The 19608-nt window shown below is 44.5% G+C and overlaps 1 protein-coding gene and 1 long non-coding RNA gene across 9 annotated transcripts in view; one reads left to right on the top strand and one right to left on the bottom strand.

Annotated features, from left to right (window-relative positions):
* The window catches only part of ITPR1 (inositol 1,4,5-trisphosphate receptor type 1), a 330414-nt gene that overhangs the window by 273922 nt on the left and 36884 nt on the right, over positions 1-19608 (top strand). For all 7 annotated transcript variants that reach the window (XM_058726155.1, XM_058726158.1, XM_058726156.1 and 4 more), the window contains 4 exons: positions 1702-1894; positions 8397-8519; positions 14375-14550; positions 18708-18872. In XM_058726155.1, the coding sequence (XP_058582138.1) occupies positions 1702-1894; positions 8397-8519; positions 14375-14550; positions 18708-18872 (657 nt within the window). The remainder of the gene's footprint in view (positions 1-1701; positions 1895-8396; positions 8520-14374; positions 14551-18707; positions 18873-19608) is intronic.
* LOC131509868 (uncharacterized) overlaps positions 13543-19608 on the bottom strand; it is a 64331-nt gene continuing 58265 nt past the window's right edge. For both annotated transcript variants that reach the window (XR_009260740.1, XR_009260742.1), the window contains one exon: positions 13543-14632. This is a non-coding gene — a long non-coding RNA (uncharacterized LOC131509868). The remainder of the gene's footprint in view (positions 14633-19608) is intronic.

Below are 19608 nucleotides of genomic sequence, written 5' to 3'. Positions count from 1 at the left end.
AGAGGCATGAACAAGGTCACCCAGGCCTGTTAGAGCTGGGGAGGGATTGAAGTGTGTTCTCCTGACTCCCGGTTGTAAGTCTCCTGAAAAGGAGGTGTGGACAGATATGAAATGATGAGGAGAAATGGTCAGGCATGGTGTCCCTCACTCTCAAATCCTACCCTTGGCTAGCCACCCATTTCTTCCAGTTTCCTGAAGAAGTTACCTATGAAAAGCTGGAAAATTCCCCATTACTCCCTGGGGCTTCCTCATAGAGTGCTTTGATCATGGGAGTTAGCCTGAGTGTGTCTGGAGTCTGGGACTTAGTTCTTGTCAGGGGGCCTCCAGTGTCGTCGTCCCTTCCCTCTTGACAACAAAAGCACTTCTCACATCATAGTCGTTCAGCTTAGGAAGATCCAGAGGCCACTTGACTGCACAACAGGCAGACTCCAGTACAGACTCAGTCCCTGAGCCTATCCAAATAGGAGCATCACCTGTGGGCAGGTTCCAGTCACCAATCCTCAAACCACAATTCCATTTAAATGAGGTTGACTGAAGAACCAGAATCATTATGACAGTGAAGTTTCCTGTAACCTGATCTGCAGCTAGATTGGGGAACCACTGGTCTAAAGATCGTGCCTCCCAGAATTTATAGAGGTAGGGCTGTGGGAACCTGTCTCACGTCTGAGAGAGTTTTCCACTACAACTGGACCTGAGTCACTTCCCTTGCTGTGTCAGGGAGCAAACGTGTTGGAAAAGTGAGAACCAGATCTTCTTGTAGAGGGCATTGGCCCTCACCTGACTTCTCTAGCCTCTGGGGTGAAAGAATAAAGAGAGGTCATGCTCCTATTGTACCACAACCTGTACCCCTTTTGAAATGCCAACTCCCCAGGATGGTGACTAAATACAGTGTCCTAGAATCTGCACAATCCTGACCAGACTACCTCCTCTGGAGATTGAGCCAGTCTAGGAAGGGCACAGAGAAAACCTGTAAGGTGTCTACTCCAGGGCTCGACATAGCTTGTTCAAAGAACAGTGAATGCTGTGCCAGTGTTAAATAGCCGTACTAGTTCATGCCCTGTACATCTTAGATGCTGTGACATCATAGGAGGCCAATGCAACTGGATAAACCAAAATTCTCTTTTCTAAAGTTCCTATTTAGGAGAAAAAAGAAAACACCTAATTTTGCCATCAGAGAAGTTTAGGAGAGGTTTGCACCACAGTCTGGTGCTGTACTGTCCAATATAGTAATCATTAGTCATGTGTGGCTGTTTAATTAAAATTAAATACTCAGTTTGTCAGTTGCACTAGCCACATATGCCAGTGCTCAATGGCCACGTGTGACTAGTGGCCCCCTTTTGCAAGAGGCAGATGCTTAGATATAGAACCATTCCATCATTACAGAAAGTTCTATTGGACAGCCCTAGTCTAGAGCCTCATTTGGTTTTATGCACAAAACACAGTTTAAATTGAGACAAAAGTTAATCACAGTAAAAGCAATGGGTCTCAGCTTAAAAAACAAAACAAACAAAAACTCTTCTTGGAGACTTGCCCAAACTATTTTTTATATAAATCTGAGAGACACAGCCCAGTCTGAGAAGGCTCCAGAACAGGTTCGTATTATATTCAGTCTTGAATACTGAGCCCATGACCGATTGCAGAGATCCTCAGTGAAAGGTTTTTGAAAATGACCGTTAAAGCTCGTCTATTTTTCCACCCTAGATTGTCAGATTAGACCGAACCATGGAACAGATTGTGTTCCCTGTGCCCAGCATATGTGAATTCCTAACCAAGGAGTCAAAACTACGAATATACTATACTACAGAGAGGGATGAACAAGGCAGCAAGATCAATGACTTCTTCCTGCGGTCCGAGGACCTCTTCAATGAAATGAACTGGCAAAAGAAACTGAGAGGTGGGTCAGCACTGCATCCACAACACGTCAGAGCGATGCCCTCCTGGGGTTTCAGAGACCTCAGCTTGATGGTGGTGGGTGTGCCTCCAGTTGGACCAGAGCTAGAATAATTTACAGTACTTCTACCTCTGAGCGCCGGGCAGACCTAGATACCTTTGTAGCTGATCAATGGGCTCTGGCCTTGGGGAGGCACCTCCCCAGAAAAGTCTTCCTCCATGCGCCATTTGATTTTATTTGATTGGAGAGCTCTATGGAAGACTTTCAGAATGTCGTTTTTTGGTATCTTGATGTAGAAAATAAAAGGAAGGGAGAAAAAGCAAGGCTTTGAGCTCGCAGGATGGTGCACTTGAGCAGGAAATTCAGCCAGCTTGACTGCTCATTTACTAGCTCACCTGCTCTGAAGACACTGGTCTCTCCCTTTTACAGGTGTAGCTCAGGTTTTAGACTCTACTGTAATCATTTTATAGGCAGTGGAATCATTTGCCACATAAGACGCATCGTTGCTCACCACCTAGTCCCACTGCGATGCCTGGCCAGTCGGGCTGAAATAACTCATCTAAAACACTTTTATAGGGCTGTCCCAGAGGGCTTCTCAGCTCCTGGTTTTCATTAGGATTTTAATGGGATCCTTCAGTACTGACAGTACACTCCGCACCAACTGTTGTGACCAACTTAGAAAGGACTGTGCTTTATTTCTGTCTGTTAGTCAGGAGCCAGGTTTTTTTATTTGAAACCCTGGATTCCAGCTACAGTTGTGATCTTTTGGGCTCTTTGTGCAGGGCGGGGCTGCGGGAGGGGAAGCGGAATTGGAGGTCAGTTTCTGGGAGCTTCTGTCCTCTTCCTGCCTCCCACCAGCTTGAGCCAGAACGGACCAGCCTTCACTGCATGCTTCTTTCACTTCACCAGTCTTCTCCCTACCTCCCTGCACCCCTAGGTTTGGCCAGTGGCCAAGAGGGTTGTGCACACACGTCAGTCAGAAGACCTGTTCTCATCACACCCCCACCCCACAACATTCTCACTCATCTCTAAGGCTACCTCATCTTCCAGCACTTTCGAACTTAGAAAATGTTTTCTGGGGTACATCTGGCTGGCTCGGTCAGTAGAGCATACGATTCTTTATTTTAGGGTCGTGAGTTCAAGCCCCACATTGAGTGTAGAGATACACAAAATCTTTAAAAAAGGAAGGAAGGAAAGAAAAAGTAAAGAAAATGTTTCCTGGCCACACCCATTCCTTACCCAGTCCCATGCTTGGTGTCTGACGAAGAGGCCAGGAGGCCTTTAGAAGACCAGCTTGCATGTTCTCCTTGGTAGGGACTTCAGAAGATTGAGGGTGCACTTCTAACCGATATCAGTGTGTCCTTCATCCAGGCTCCTCCAGCTCAAGCGCCATGAGTAGCCTTGAACACCCGCACAACACAACGCTTAGGTGAACACAGAAAAAAAATAGCAAAGTAAGGTAGGCATAGACCCTATCCACTTTGCACTCTTGTGTTTTCAGCTCTTAGCCTCACTGGGGTGGTCTGCGATTCCTGCATCAAGGGATAATCCTGAATCCCCGTATCCAGACCTCCACTGTAGTTACTAAAACTGTGACTTTGCTCTGATCAGTGTATGGGTCTACTAAGACTGGTCAGGTATATTCATTCCCACAATTCTGGGAGCCTATGAAAACATAGAAATACATGCTAGGCTCTCCAGGAGGCTTGGGAACCGACAGAAGGGTTTTCACCTTTTCTTGTGAGGATAGATACCTTGTGATCGCTCTTTATGAGACGGTTGTCTTCACGCAGGCACAGGAGGAAGACCTCAGCCCCAAGAGGTGGGGGAATCTCACTTCCATTCCGCTTCTGCTCCCCACTGGCTGTGTGGCCCTGAGCAGATGACTTCACTGCTCCCAGACCCCCACCTACAAAGTGGGGAATGAAGATGGATTGACTCATTGATTGTGGAGTGCTCACGTCATCATCCTTCGATGTGTGTTGCATTGTAGCTAATGCCTCCTCTTGCTTAGTCTGCCTTTGTTTCAGTATAGCTTAAACACAGCTATAGTTGTCAACTGAAAGATTTTAATTGGCTTCAAAGCTATCTGCTGGTAAGAGAGAAATTGAAAACAGTAACTGGATGAAACATGATACGCGTATTTAGGGAGGGGAGAAATGCCCTCGTTAGAAGTGCAATTAAAATGAAAAACACTATTCTCTGTTAGTAGCCTGTTTCTCTTCTAATAAATCTGTAGGAAGAAAATTTCTGCTTTATTCATGAAGCTGCTTTCCCCTTTCCTGAAAGTGTCACAGAACCACCTGTGCTTTGGTACATCTGGAGCTAGGGCTCAGATGTAAAGTCAAGTCTGTCCCAGGCTGCTGTTACTTGGTAATTTCTTCTGCAAATCTTATGATACTCAATTCCTATGGTCTCCTGAAGCCCTCTTCGCTGCTCCCCTCACAGAACATGCACATGTGCGCGCGCGCGCGCGCACACACACACACACACACACACACACAGCCCATTCAATGTGTTCACATCCTTTCTCACCTGTGCCTCTCTGACACCTTCTCCTGAAGTTCCCAGCCCCCAATGAAGTAAAACTCTGGGCTCAGAGAATGAGATCATGAAAGAGGAAACAGAGGCCCGGTTACATATGCTGACGTATTCCTGCGTGGGGTTTTCCCTCATGGTTATCACACCCATCCAAATAGAGCTGGGGAATTCTGGAGTCCAGGTCCTCGAGCACAGCCCAGACACAAAGGCTGGGGAAGAGGGTTACCACATGATGCCCTGGGGTTCAGTAATTTAGACTGACCTGCCTAAATGGGATCGTGGCATCCTGTGTTTTTACTGTGAGGTAGTAGGTATATCCACTCAGCCAACTTTTACCCGTCCTAAGTAGAAAACATGCTACGGAGTACAGCAGCGGGGGTTCATCGGTGTTTAAGCTGTGATTCCTTCCTGTGTGGACGTACCATGTGATGGGCGCAGGCAACGCAGGCATATTTTTAAGTGGCTATAATTGAGCCGCCTGATGATGAGCAGGACTGTAATTAAGCAGTGACACGCCATGAAAGTATGGGAAAGGCAGCCTTCTGAGAAAAGGCAGGATCTGAACAGCATCTGGGAGGATAGATAGCACTTGGATAAACACAAGCCTGAGAGTTTGGGGAGAGGGAAGGTGTATTCATTTCCAATTGCTACTGTAACAAATTACCACAAACCTGGAGGCTTACCATAACATACATTTACTATCTTACATTTCCGGAGGCCAGAACCCTACAAAGGTTCTCCTCAGGCTAAAAATCAAGTGTTGTCAGGACTATCTGCCTTCTAGAGGCTCTAGCTTTTTCCAGCTTCTAGGGGCTGCTTTTGCATTGTTTGGCTCTTGGCCTCTTCCTCCATCTGCAAAGCCAGCTGTGGCCAGGAGAGCCCTGCTCACACTGCAGGACCCTGTCTCTGACACTCCCACACCCTTCCTTTGCTTGTAAGCATGTTTGTGATTATGTTGGGCCCACTGGATAATTCAGGATAATTTCCCCATCTCCAGATCCTTAACTGTATTACATCTGTGAAGTCCATTTTCCCATGAAAGGTAACATATTTATTGATTCCGAAAATGAGGATGTGGACATCCTTGGCGGGGGAGGGCTGCTATTTTCCCATCACACAAGGTACATTAGTTGCATTATATTGCTGTATGACAACTTACCTCAAAACTTAGTGGCTTAGGGGTACATGGGTGGTGCAGTTGGGAAGCATCCAACCTCGGCTCAGGTCATGATCTCCTGGTTTGTGTTCAAGCCCCACATCGGGCTCTGTGCCGACAGCTCAGAGCCTGGAGCCTGCTTCAGATTCTGAGTCTCCGTCACTCTGCCCCTCCCCCTGCTTGCACTCTGTCTCTCTCTTAAAACTAAATAAACATTAAAAAATGAAAAAAACAAAAACACTTAGTGGCTTAAAACAATAAATATCTATTTCCTCACAGTTTCTCAGTGTCCAGAGTTTGGGAGTGGCTCAGCTGGGTTGTTCTGACTCAGGGTTTTTCATGAGGTTGTGGTCAAGATGGCAGCCAGGCCCTCCTCATCTGAAGGTTTGATGGACCTGGAGGACCCATTTCTCTGCTCACTCACGTGGCCATTGGTAGGAGGCCTCATTTCTTGTACACCTGGGCCCCTCTGTAGGTCTGCTTGAGTTCCACACAAAATGGTGGTTGGTTTCCTCAGAGCACATGACTGAGGAGAGGTAAAGGAGGAAGCTGCAGTGCTTTTTATGACCTAGTCTCAGGAAACACGCCCATCACTTCTGTACTGTCTTAGAAGTGGTGACTAAGTCCAGCCCACACTCAAGGGAAAGGGGATAAGCTGCACCCCTTGAAGAGGAGAGGATCAAAGACTTTGGGGACATATTTTTGAAATAGCACGGGGACACTGCACAGAGGCTCAAGGTGCCACATGCATTCAGGGAGCATCACTAGACTGGGATGTAAAGGTAGCCTATCTGGAGAAGAGAAGCAGGAGAAAAAAGAGTCTGGAAAGTTAAATGGGATCACAGTTTCATGTGTAAATAGAAGACAGTGCATGTCAAGGTTGGTCTCTAAGTATCTTTTTGAACCTGGATAGATACTCAGTTGATTTGAAGGACTGAATATTCACCATATTCAGAATGATACTACAGTTCAAGTGTGTTAGCTTTATAAATACATGATTTATTTGTGAGCTGCATGCCATAGTTGAGGGTCATTTATTACAATTAAATTAAAGCATCCTACAGTGGCTGCTCTTATATTTGATATTGAGAGTCCCCCTGAAGAGAATTTTGGCTTACATAGACCATTACTGAGCTTTGCCATTTCCTATTTTTCTTTTACTCCATAAGAGCTTTTTACAAATACGCAAACGTGGAGAGGACATTATAAATTCCCATGTACCCGCGGCTCAGTTTCAACCATTACCAACCCTTTGCCATTCTTGCCACCCAGCTCTTCTGGAGTCTATATATCCAGATCAGAAATGGGCTTCATTCCCAGAAGAAACACTAGTAGCTATTGTTTCCAGGGCAGATGATTTGTCACCTTAAATTTGTTTCACCACTTTGCTTTTAAAAAAAGAAGTTAATTGTTACAGGAGGTTGACTGAATTCTGGTCAGCTCCTCTTCTGAATGTTGAAATGAGCCACTTACCTTTGTCCTTGTCACTAGCCCCAAAGGATCACTGACCTGGGTGATGATATCTCCTCCATAACTTCCACCCCCTGCTGGGCCTCAGTTTCCCTCATTTGTAAAAGGAGAGATTTTTAAAGTAGATGGTGCTTGTAACCCTAAAACTCTAGACTTTGGAAATATTTCCTGTTTCCCAAGTACAAACATGAATTGAGCAATTATTAAATTACCCAGGGCTCTGTTTAATTGTAGCATAACTTTATTTTGGAGAGAAGCTTTCAAAGACTTGGCTGCTGCTCTAGGCATCATTATAGGGCCATTGAATATGTCATTGGCTGCTGTCCTAAAGTTAAGTGATGACTTCATTGGGAAAGAGAAACACACCATAGAGACCCATTCTCCCATACTCCATACTTGTTTGGAGGGAGATAATGTTGAATGAGTCTACCTATTAGAAACTCTGCTTCTGGCATGGAGACTGAAATTATTCCTACCATATCTATATTTGAGCATCATCCGAAGTATAAGGCACCACTAGAAAAGAATTCAGTGGAAAAGGAAGCACCACCACACACAATGTGGCCAGAGGCCTGTTGTTCTAACACTGAGCGTGCCCAGCCAGTGTGGTATTGCCTATATAAGATGGCAGCAGTATGGAAAGTGTCTCTCGCCTATTAGTGATGGCTTTGGTACCACATCCTCTCTCCATGGTAGCCTTTGAGAATGGGAGCTCTGCTGCTCACTTCCCCAGTCAGCAGCTCCCTGCCCCTGGCATGATCATCAGACTTGAGGAAAAGGGCAGATGGCTCAATGTCAGGCAAAGGATCTGTAAGTTAGTGGAGGATTTTGAGCAAGACAGGAGTATGGAAATGGTAGCCACCCTAGTCTGGAGCCCAGCTCAGCCAATTCTGGATGCTCTGTGTCCCTCCAACTGGAGCCCCACACTTCTAAAAGGCTGATTAAGTTCTTGGGTCTGTCTGAGCATCTCCTCTGGTCCCAGATTCAGTGGTTGATTGAGGATTCAGTGCATGAACTCTGGACAACCCCCAGATTTCATAACTGGTGGTGTTGACTGGGACATGCAGGGTTTTTAGATGTTCCAGCTTTCCTCCTTTTCTTTGCTTCCTTGACCCCAAATACATCTTCTGTTCCAATAAGTACTCCAAACAGAAATAAACCAATCTGATGTCGTTGTGAGCCTGTGAGTCAACCTCAAAACAAATGATCATTTTTCTTACTGTTGTGGTAAAAACTAGAAACAAAAGTGGGCTTGTGGGGCAGAGCGGGAGGAAGGGCCAAGTGGGATTCCCAGCATTCTGAATCGAACCTTACATGGTCTGGTCTTTGTTTTCACAGCCCAGCCCGTTCTGTACTGGTGTGCCCGCAACATGTCTTTCTGGAGCAGCATTTCATTTAACCTGGCTGTCCTGATGAACCTGCTTGTGGCGTTTTTCTACCCATTTAAAGGAGTCCGAGGAGGTACCCATATTTTCTATTTCAAAGAAACTACTAGAAGTAGCAGGAAGGTTATGACTTGCATCTTAAATATGATCCCTGGAAGTATTGGTGCAGTATTACGGGATCTCAGTTACCCATTTTCAGACAAGATGGGATTGCAGCTTTTACCACAGATTTAGTTTTAAATCTCACTTAAAACAATATAAATTTTGTGTCCACATTTATCTAGCAGGAAAGACAGAGAAGAAGTTGTACACTCTGAAACCTGTAAGAAATAGTCTCAGTCAGCCTCCTTGTCTTAGATATTGGGAAACTCTCGTCTCAGAGAAGTTGAGAGATTTAGCCAAAGCTGCACAGCTAGCTAGTGGCAAGGCTAACCCTAGAACATAGACATTTTGATGTTCAGTCCTGTAGATGATTTTCCCCATCCCATATTTAGAGAATTAATTTCAAACTAAAGAATTTGTAAGGCATGTCTGGAATTTTTTTTTCTTTTTCTTTTTCTTTTTTTTTTTTTTTTGGCAGGGGGCTTGATGAGACGGGACTTGAATGACTAAAGACTGCACCTCCTTGGATGGTTAGGCTATTAAGAGCTCTATGCCATCATTCTCGCAGAACACGTCCATGATCTTTATGGATATTCTCCCCAGCCCCTCTCTCTTTCCAGTCCCCTGCCATGTGCATTCTACATATTTCTCTGAGAACAGGCAAACAAGTCAGGAGGGCCATTTATTTTTCTCTTTGTGGCTCCTCCATTTGCTTGACAGTGTTCTAGAGTTATTTACATTTGTGGGGTTCTGGGGCCCAGCAGAAGCCCCTCTCCTGTTATACATCCATGGCCCCTTTTCTGACACGCTGTACAGCCTCTTGAGAGATCTCTTTCTCAGCTACATTTTTCATCAGACCTACCTGGCAGATTGTCTCATATACATATGTAACAACTGACCAGTAGCCACCTTTTGTGAAATACAGGGAATGGAGCCCAAAAGTAAGACACCAAAACAATAGAGCAGTTCCAGGCTTAGCTCTTGAGCCTAATAATGCAGATGGGTATACATGATGAGACAGCATGTCTATACTTACAGTCTATTTAAGGTCCATTTTGAAAGTGATAACTTGTTCTGTGATGCTTAGGTATCCAACATACCCATTTGAGGAGTTAGCTTTTCTGCTAGGCCTTCAGTTACCTTGAAATCCTTGTTTGAATGATTTTTCCCCCCCCCAAAAGCACTACCTAAACACAAGTCTGGGGGTGTTTTCCTTTTAAGTGCCATGTCAGGGATCATAAACACCCCTGTGTGAAAAGATTCTGCACATCCACAGGGCTGCGAGGTTTTCTCGGAGGGGACATGTACTCAGCCAGGCTGCCGGTCAGCAGAGATAAGAGCGTGAAATAGAGTGACAGAAGAGCCTTGCCCTCTTTCCATTTCAGGAAAGTTGTCATGCTTATCACTGATTCTTCAACCATTACCTTGGATGTGTTTTCCTTTATTCCCCATTTCTTTCACAACACTTAAAATTAGCTTTTATTATACACCTTGACAATTTTCTTCATTGGTCATTTGTGGAAATGTTGAGGACCTTGTCTGAAGGGAGGCAGTTGACAGCTCCCCTCCCCTTCCGTGGTAAGCCTCATCCAGTGGAATACTTGATTTACAAAGTCCAGAGTCACCATCCAGGCCTGACTCTGCCACTCATTCACCACGTGACTCTGGGCAGGCAGCTTCCGTTAGTCTTCCTTATCCTCTCTATTAAAAGGTACTTAAATTGACCCAGTAGTTGGGAAACCTTGGTGTGAATTGGGGAATTGCCATGTGGTTCAGGGGAAAATAGTGGTTGACCCAGTCAGGATTTCAGGGGCATCCTGTTTCTCGCCCATACAAGTTCAAGACCCAGTGAGGAGATGATTGTTAAAAGTCCCTCCAATTCTACAGTGGTGATCTGGTTGATCCGTAGTAATTGAGACTTTCTGTTTTGGCAGTGCGGGCTTTAGAAACTTCATGTGGATGGATTAAATGGAAAGCATAATTAGATCTCCCAGGAAAGAAGGAGATTGATCTGACCTCAGGAAGCCTTTTCCATTATAAAGTGACTGAGCTCACTTCCAACACATCAATTCACTCTCAGATTTATTTTTCTCTTTTGTAAGACATGTTGGGGGCATCTTCTGTGTTCACTATTAACCATTTTCAAGAGGAGGGGTGTGTTAGGCCTGCCTTGAAATAAGATCTGGTTGGTTACCTGAAAGTATTTCTTTGAGATCAGTATTTGTTCATGTTGAACCCTAAAACCGGGATTTCCAAAATGTCCCAGTTGAATTGAATGTCCCCCCCCCCCCTTTTTTTTTTTTATGAGTGCTGATATGGCTCTGTGGCTTATTAGGCCTCTGGCTGCCAAGAATACTGGTGGCCTTAAAAGCTCCTTTTCAAAAGTATCCTTTTCCCCCTTTATTTTAGAACTGATGAGTCACACAGCCTTTGGAAAGCATGAAACCTGGGCAGATTCACATTGTTTACTGAACTTGTGAGCATGCTACTATGATCGAAGCAAATGTATTACTGCCTTTTAAACTTTTTCATTTTTGAAAGTTTCAAATATATACACAAATAATAATAGTTAATTCACTGCCATGTATCTGTTAACCCAGCTTTAACAACTACCAACATTTTGTCAATCTTATTTCATCTATTCTCCAACTGTATTTTGAAAGATTTTAAAGAAGTCTAGACATCTTGTTGTTTTGCCCATAAATATTTCAGTGTGCATCTCTAACTTCTAAGAATATTTCAAAATACGTATAATTACCATAACATTATCATATCTAACAGAACTAACAGTAAATCATGTAATAGCCTGTCCATATTCATGTTTCTCCAATTGTCTTAAAGATGTCTTTCTATAATTGGTTTTTTAAAATCTAGCATTTTTTAACACTGCTTTTATAGTCGGGAGACAACAGGTTTTTATTTTGGCCCCTTCAGGATTTAGGTACATCCACTGTACTGGTCCCATTTATTATGCTGAGATCTTTAGGCAGTTTAAGATGGTGATTTTTTTTTAATTAAAAAAAAATCTTTTTAATGTTTATTTCTGAGAGAGAGAAAGAGTGCAAACAGGAGAGGGGCAGAGAGAGGGGGAGATGCAGAATCCTAAGCAGGCTCCAGGCTCTGAGTTGTCTGCACAGAGCCTGACACGGGGCTCAGAACTCACCACAAGATCATGATCTGAGTCAAGGTCAGACACTTAACCAACTGAGCCACCCAGGTGCTCCAGATGGTGATTAGACACTTAGAGAAAATGACTGAGACACTTAGAGTACATGGACTGGGAGAAAATATATACAAAATATGTATCTGACCAAAGGCTAATATCCAGAATACATAAAGAACTCTTACAATTCAGTAATAAAAAGACTACTCAGTTAAAACAGTGGGCAAAGATTTGATCAGATATTTCACAGAAGAATGGGCAATAGCACATAAAAAGATAGTCAACATCACATGTTTAAAAAACTTTTTTAAAAGAGTGGGGAGCATGCCTGGGTGGCTTAATCAGTTGAGCATACGACTTCATCTTAGGTCATGATCTCACTGTTCATGGGTTCAGGCCCCACGTCGGGCTCTGTGCTGACAACTCAGAGCCTGGAGCCTGCTTCACATTCTGTGTCTCCCTCTCTCTCTGCCCCTCCCTTGCTCATGCTGTGTCTTTCAAAAATAAATAAATGCTAAAAAAAATTTTTTTTAAAAGATACTCAATATCAGTAGTTATCAGAGACATGTGAATTAAAACTACAATGACATACCACTAGAAACCTACTAGAATGGCTACAATTGAAAATACTGAAAAAACAGATACATATTTATATATATATACATACATAGAAACACTGATTCCACCAAGTATTGGTGCCGACTTAGAGCAAGTGGAACCCCATGTACTACGCAATAGTGCATTCACTCTGGAAAACAGTATGGTTGTGTCTTAGAAAGTTAAACATATTCTTATGATCCACATAAAAACTTACACCAATTTCAAGATGTGTACTTGAATGTTCCCAGTAACGTTATTTATAAGAACACAAACTGGAGACAACAAATACCCATTAATTGTTGAGTGGATAAGTAAATTGTGGTATATCCATATTATGGAATATTACGCCGACAGAAAGAACAGAATACTTACATACAAAATAACCTGACTGAATCTCAGAAATTTGTTAAGTGAAAGAATTAAAAGCCTACCTACTAATACGATTATGTTTCCATTTTTATGAAATTGTGGAGAATGCAAGGCCCTAGTGATGGAAGGGAGGTCAGTGGTTGTGTCAGGGTGGAGATGGGGCAACTGCAAAGAACACAAGGAAACCCTGTAGGGTCGGAAAAATGCTTACATCTTGATTGTGTTGGCAGTTACCTGTGGTCTATGACTATATAAACTGCCAGAACTCATCACATTATGAGCTTAAAATTGGTTGGTTTTATGCATTGTTGTTGTTTTTTTAATTGGCCATTAAGAACCATCAACTTCAGAGGCTTACACATTCCAGCCATGTGCTCTGTCACCTTGGGCAAGACATGTAACCAAGACTCTGTTTCCTCCAGAGTACAGTGAAGACAATTGTTCAGCTGGATGGGAGGACCAAATAAATGAGGATCAGTGTCAACAGCTTCCTGTGATACCTAACCATTGTTAAATGCACAGGAAGTGACATATGCCTCAATATCCATGTCTTCCTGAATTTCCCAGAAGCTTCTGCCTCTCTGTGCCCATTTCTAATCAGGTTTTCCTTTTGAAGGATATCAAAAGGGAAGAGGGAAGTGGTTGGGAGTGGGGGGAACAGTTTCTAGAGAAAAAGTGTCTCGGCAGACATGGACGGAGTGAACTAGGGCAGCCAGCAGGCTCGTGGAGGAGCTGTAACTCCCAAGCGAGTCTCTTTCCTGGGTGGGGCTTCAATCCCAACAGTTCTGGAGAAGCGAAACTCCTTTATATAAGTGGCCTTGATCATGTAGTGCTGCTTGTTTACATCTGAAGGAGACTCAAAATGTGACAGCATTTGAAATAGGGTTTTATTTTTTTTTAATGAGTGTTTTACAGAACTATATTTTTAGCCGTGTTGGCTCATGTTATATAACTAAGCCGTCTCGTGGGACACTCTAAATAGAACTTGAAATAGCAAGAGATGACAAAAACTGGTATAAGCTCTTTGACTACAAGGATAATCTAATTGTAGGATGATGTTAATGATACGGAAGTTGCCTTCCTCCTTCCCTTGAAGAAATCTGATTCAGGCAGGAGACCTGCAATTTTCCTTTGCATACTTTTAATAGAAATTAGAAGTTTAGGCTTCCAGTTCATCTTCCTGAAGAGTGAAATGTGATACATGTATGGATTTTATTGATGGAACAAATTCATCTGATTAGTTCCTACTGGGTGCCCAGTGCTTCCCTCAGGGAATTTGGAACCTGGCTGGGGGGCATTTAGGGTAGGGGTGGAGGGTAGAGAAAGACAGGTAAACTGACACCCAGAAAAATAGTGTTGTATACGGATGACCAGGGTGGGGAATGAGAACACAGAGAGGGAGGGGCACCTGGCATAGTTTTCTGAAGAGGAAGGAGGTGGGGATGAGTTGATGGTGAAGACCTAAGATGAATAGGAAGGGGAGAAGAATTCCCCAGGTAGAACGAACATAGGTCAAGGCTTGCCAGTGAGAAGACATGGGTGTGATGGGTTATGTCGAGGGGCACAGAATTGGAGGTGAGAATTTGGACAATGAGGCCCATTTGTTAATCGAAGAAAGTGTCATTATACCCATTTTGGTCTGTCGCCTCTTACTCAGTGAAATGCTGATCTCTGAGAGCCCCACCTTGTCTTTCCAGGAACACTGGAGCCACACTGGTCAGGACTGCTGTGGACAGCCATGCTCATCTCTCTGGCCATTGTCATTGCCCTCCCCAAGCCCCATGGCATCCGGGCCTTAATTGCCTCCACAATTCTCCGGTTGATATTTTCGGTTGGGTTACAGCCCACGTTGTTTCTTCTGGGAGCTTTCAACGTAAGTAGGAATACCTTCATAGCCACTTGCTTGTTGACATGCAAACAGGAACACCTTCCGTTCTGGTTCCCGGAATCTTGCCCTGTGTTTTCAGGGCAGAAAAAGACTGTTGGGGTCAACTGTTAAAATAGCAGAAGCAAGAGCAGTGTGGGTGGACATCTCCCTCTTAACCTTCTCACGGTCCAGCGAACCTCTTAATCTGTTATCTGGGCATTGATAGTCTCCTTTTTAGGGAAAATCCCTCTCAGAAGTAAGGGAGGAAGAGGGAGAGCAGTTGAGATGTAAATTAGTTCTCCCAGTCAGGTCAAAGCTTTGCTGGGACGGGAGATTTTAGCCAGTATAATACGTCAAATGATTGGATATTAATACAGCACACCCACTTCTGTGAGGGCCACACAGAACCAAGAGAAGAGGCAGGAGGAATCGCTGAAACAGAAATGGAGCACATATACAGGTGAGGAGAGGATCCGTTATTTCGAAGTCAGTGGTGAGGTTTGAAAGTGCTCCTTCACCGTAGTTGAAGGATAAGTGCCAACTGACCCTGCAGGGGGACTTCTTAGCAAGTGGAGACAGCTGACACAGGACCATAAATTGGAGGGGTTTCCTGGTGAACAGAAGTAGAAAGTTCGGATATGTGAGGCAGTGTGGGGATTGAAACTGCTTTCCAGAGGTTTCTGCCCTGGTCATATAAGGAAGCTAAGGTCACTGTACAAAAATGGAAGTGATGTAACAAAATAAGACTAATGTAGTAATTCGTTGCATCAGTAAGTGTCCCCAAATGGGTGTGTTCATATGGCAGAGGCAGCAAGGACATTAGGGGAGCAGGGACCACTTCAAGCCAGTGAGCCCCAGGGGATGAGGCAGGGTTGCAGCTCTGTTGTAGAATGGAAAGGATGGGCCAGAAAGCAGGGATAGAGAAGAGCATTTTCCGGGACGCCCCACAGGCCTAAGCAGTAGGGAAGGCCCAGGACACTCTGAAGAGGTGGCCAGCAGTAGAGCTCCCCTCCGTGTGGTTCAGGGAGGGCTGCGTGGGACCTGATCCCGGTACAGGTCATCAGGGTGCTGCATTTGAGGAGAATGCCCTTGGGCCTCATCCTCCAGGTCAGCGCTTCCAGAGCATGTTTCAAGTTGATAAATCTTAGGTGAGAAGGGGGGTTCCATGATCCAATCAGTGAGGGAGAGGCTGCATTAAACAAAATGAAAGGGTTTTTACTGTAGGATTTCTGAGACACTTTAACATGCATGATAAGGGTTATGAATCTCTAAGAAAGGGAAACAGTGTATCTGTGTTTCCTAAACTTACTGGCCCACATTTTAAGTATCACGTGGAATTAGTGTGGTAGAATATAGGTTGGGAAACTATTCCCAGTAGTGGGAAATGACTCAAGTTTTTCTGAGCAAAGACATGATATATACAAAGAAGTATTCTTGGAAAAATGCCCTCAAGTAGTGGCATGTGATGTGGATTCAAGTGGGAGGGACTGGAGGCAGGTGGACCACTTAGGACCCCCAGCAGAGCTTGTGAGTAGGCGTGACAAGCCCGAGTCTTGGTCATAGTGTGGAAGCAGGAAGGAAGGGACTGATGCCACAGCTGTAAAGGAAACAGTAATGTGCGGTGGGTATAGAGGCCAAGCCTTACACCAGAAAGCCATGGGGGCACCTTGCGCTAGGGCCTCTTCTCCAGGCCAAGAAGGTGTGACCATCTTGACGGGGAGATGAGGGAGGCGATTCCAGCTCCACGTCTTCAATCCCACATGACTGGAAAAAGAACGAGGCAACGGACAGAAAGGAAGTCATGCGGAGACCTAGTTTTCAGGGTGAAAACGCACTTTAAACTGTCGACTTACTAGGCTTGAGGTGACAAAGCAAGTCATTGATGTTAACTGTGGCATTTGGAAATGTATGAGCAGAGTGACAAAGACTCATCAGTGCTGCAGAAGGGAAGAGGAAGCCACTTAAGAAGGAAATACAGAATAAACATGTAAAGAAAAAGGGGAAAACTCAGCAGTTCAGAGGTGGTTGTCCCGTATCGGCCGTCTGGTTGTTTTGTGTTTCTGGGCTTTAATCATTGCGTGGTTCTCTCTTCTGTTACATACATCAGTTGGGGGAAAGACTTAAATTAGACAATTAATTGCCATTTCTAGTCACATTAGCTGAGTGGGGAGAGCTGAAATAACTAGCATAAGTAACTGTTCAGAGTGAACCAAAAAAGGGAAGTGATCACGTGGAGTATGTAGGAGACGAAAGGGTGGCTTTGGGCAGAGAAGGTATGCTGGCCTGCAGGGGCTGGACGAGGTGGTGTCCTGACATCCAGGCACGGGGGCGGGAAGGGGGACACGGGGGGGCACTGGGAAAGGGGGGCTGCTGAGCCCTGTCATGTTGCAGGCGCTGGGATTAGGTGCTAAGGGCAGACAGACTGCTGCATGCGCCCTGGCAGAGTCCTGGAGACTGGGGCGGAGCTGCTACAGTGGGGAGGTGGGGCCGGAAGCCAGATGTCAGACTCCTTAAGCAGGGTCCGTCGGAGGTGGGGACACTGGTCTTGGACCAAGACTGAGAACCCTTATTTGCTGCTGAAGCAATAGAGGCAACCAGGGCAGAAGTTGTTAAGGGGCTTGAGTGGATTCAAGTGAAGTGAATTGCTCTGCTGAGCTGTTCAGAGCCCTGGCAGGTTTGAGGTCCTGGAACGTAAACCAGAGCATGGCCGTCCCCCACCCCCCACCCCGCCCTCCCCAAACCTCATCAACACAGATCATCCAGAGCCAGTGATACTCCCTCACCCTATGAAAGATCCTGTACTACAGGCAGCTAGAATACTAGAAAAAAACAAAACTGGTAGACTGAATCTTTATCCTGTCTGAGAAAGCCTGACTTTCTCTTTGTGTATGGGCTTTTGCTCTTATCTGATTGCTGAGAAGCTCACTTACACTGACCCACCAGATTAACTAGCAGAATTTCCCTAGTACCTACAGCCAAGGTAGCTAGGGCAGCAGAAGATGGTTTTACCGCATACATCTGAAAAGCTTTCTCTTCAGCCTTCTCTTGGTTCGAGTTTTTCTGTCAACATGTTGCTAGAGACCGCGTTCTAGGCTTGGGGTTTCTATTCAAGGTGGGACTATAACAGAGTAGATCGACCTCCAGTTACAAATGTCGGGAAACCTAATCCATGCCAGTCTAAGCAAAGGAGAAAATGCATAGTTTCATGTGACTGAGAAAGGAAGATCCTAGCTTTAGGTGCAGCTGAATACCGTTGCCCAGGCAGTAGCCTCAGCATCCAGTTGCATCTTTTGGGTCTGCATTGATTGTACCCTGAGGCTCAGTGGTATGGCAAGATGGATGCCAGCAGCTTCAAAGCTTACTTTCTGTCAGGTTCAAGGTCGGAAGGAAAGAACAAAGTTGTCTTTTGCTGCAAAAGGTTTCATTGGGTATCATTGGTTCCATTTGGTCATGTGACTGTCCTTGAACCAATCCACATTGTCCGGGAAGTAGTATATTCTAATCAACTGGGATGGAGCCCTGCCCAGATTTCAAGGACTGATAGATGGAAAGGGACAGATCCCCAAAGAAAAATTATAAGTTATTCCCAGAAGAGGGGGCAGAGGTATACAATTCATCCTGAAGTCTCCTTTACTGTTTTTTTCTTCAAGAAAATTCTTATTTCCCCTATGAATTAGGAGTAATAAAAGACAAAAACCAACTGCCTCTCATTACACTGCAACCCTTATAATGCCTAGAATGTAACAGAAATTCAGAAAATGCTAATATTTATGCTGATCACAGGGTTCATAGATTGAGGTCACTTCTGTGTTTGACTAAGTCATATAAGAATGTCAGAAATGATTCATATCTCATTTCAAAAATCATAATTTCAGTATGTGTTAATTTTGTTTTTGTCATATACAAATGCCACTTGATTACTGTTGCTCCTGAAGTTATTTGACTACCACATAATTTGAAATATGCCTGAAAAGCAAAGTAATGATATGACTTAGATCTGCAAAATGGTTCTTGGCGTGTTTGGTGGGCAATTGGGTGCAAAAGGAAGCTTTGCTCGGGTACAGTTGCTAAAATACCTTGAGTGAAAATGGCCCTCAGCTGTCACAAAGTCTGAAGTTCGGCATGATCCATTCTTATGTGGCTGTTCCTGTCATTATTCTCAGGTCTGCAATAAAATCATCTTTCTGATGAGCTTTGTGGGCAACTGCGGAACGTTCACCAGAGGCTACCGAGCCATGGTTCTGGATGTTGAGTTCCTTTACCATTTGTTATATCTGCTGATCTGTGCCATGGGGCTCTTCGTCCACGAGTTCTTCTACAGTTTGCTGGTGAGTTCCTGGTGTGGAAGGATCTTACATGTTGAACACCAGGAGTGCCCTGTGACCTGTGTCTCATCACAGACCCCTCCTTTTAGTGGTGATTGGTATGTCTGGTCTCACAGGAGGTCACATGCCTCATTTTGGGGATCTGGAGAGGAAAGCTCCTCAGGGAGCAGGGTAGCTAGCAGGAGAGAGGGAGGTGTGGGATCATGGTGCACGTTGGACCTTTTACTTGTCAGTGATAGACAGTGCCTACAGTCTGGATCAGGGATGTTCCCTCCGTTGCGTCTTTGTCTTTCTTTCTTGGACTCAGCCAGCACTTACCGAGGAGAATGTTGTTGAAACCGTCATCTTCTGATAATTCTCATGGGGTCCACTTCCCAGGGAGGACATGTAGTGACAGAATAAGAGTAGGAGCTATTTTCTAAGTCCCTAGATTCATAACATTGAGCTCAGTAGATTTATTGGTCCAGGAGACCTTTTCATTGGAAGTGATTTTGTTCCAATCTGAGCCAAGGGAATAATGTCTTGATAGTCCGTAAAATGAATTGGTTCGATCACCTTCCTTCCTCCTGAGTAGGTTTTTAAATTATAGACCAAATATCTACTCAATCTCCTGTCATTAGAGGGAATCTATACCTGTAGAGTTATAGATAAGAAACCTTTGCCTATACCTACATCAAGTCACAGGAAGCATAAAATTGACCTATTTGCCAGCAAATCCATCCATAAAGCAACTGGAAGT

Source organism: Neofelis nebulosa, chromosome 4, assembly GCF_028018385.1.
Source record: "Neofelis nebulosa isolate mNeoNeb1 chromosome 4, mNeoNeb1.pri, whole genome shotgun sequence".
Lineage (NCBI taxonomy): Eukaryota > Metazoa > Chordata > Mammalia > Carnivora > Felidae > Neofelis > Neofelis nebulosa.
Note: the sequence above shows the minus strand (reverse complement) of the source record. Positions and strands in the feature narration are given on the sequence as shown.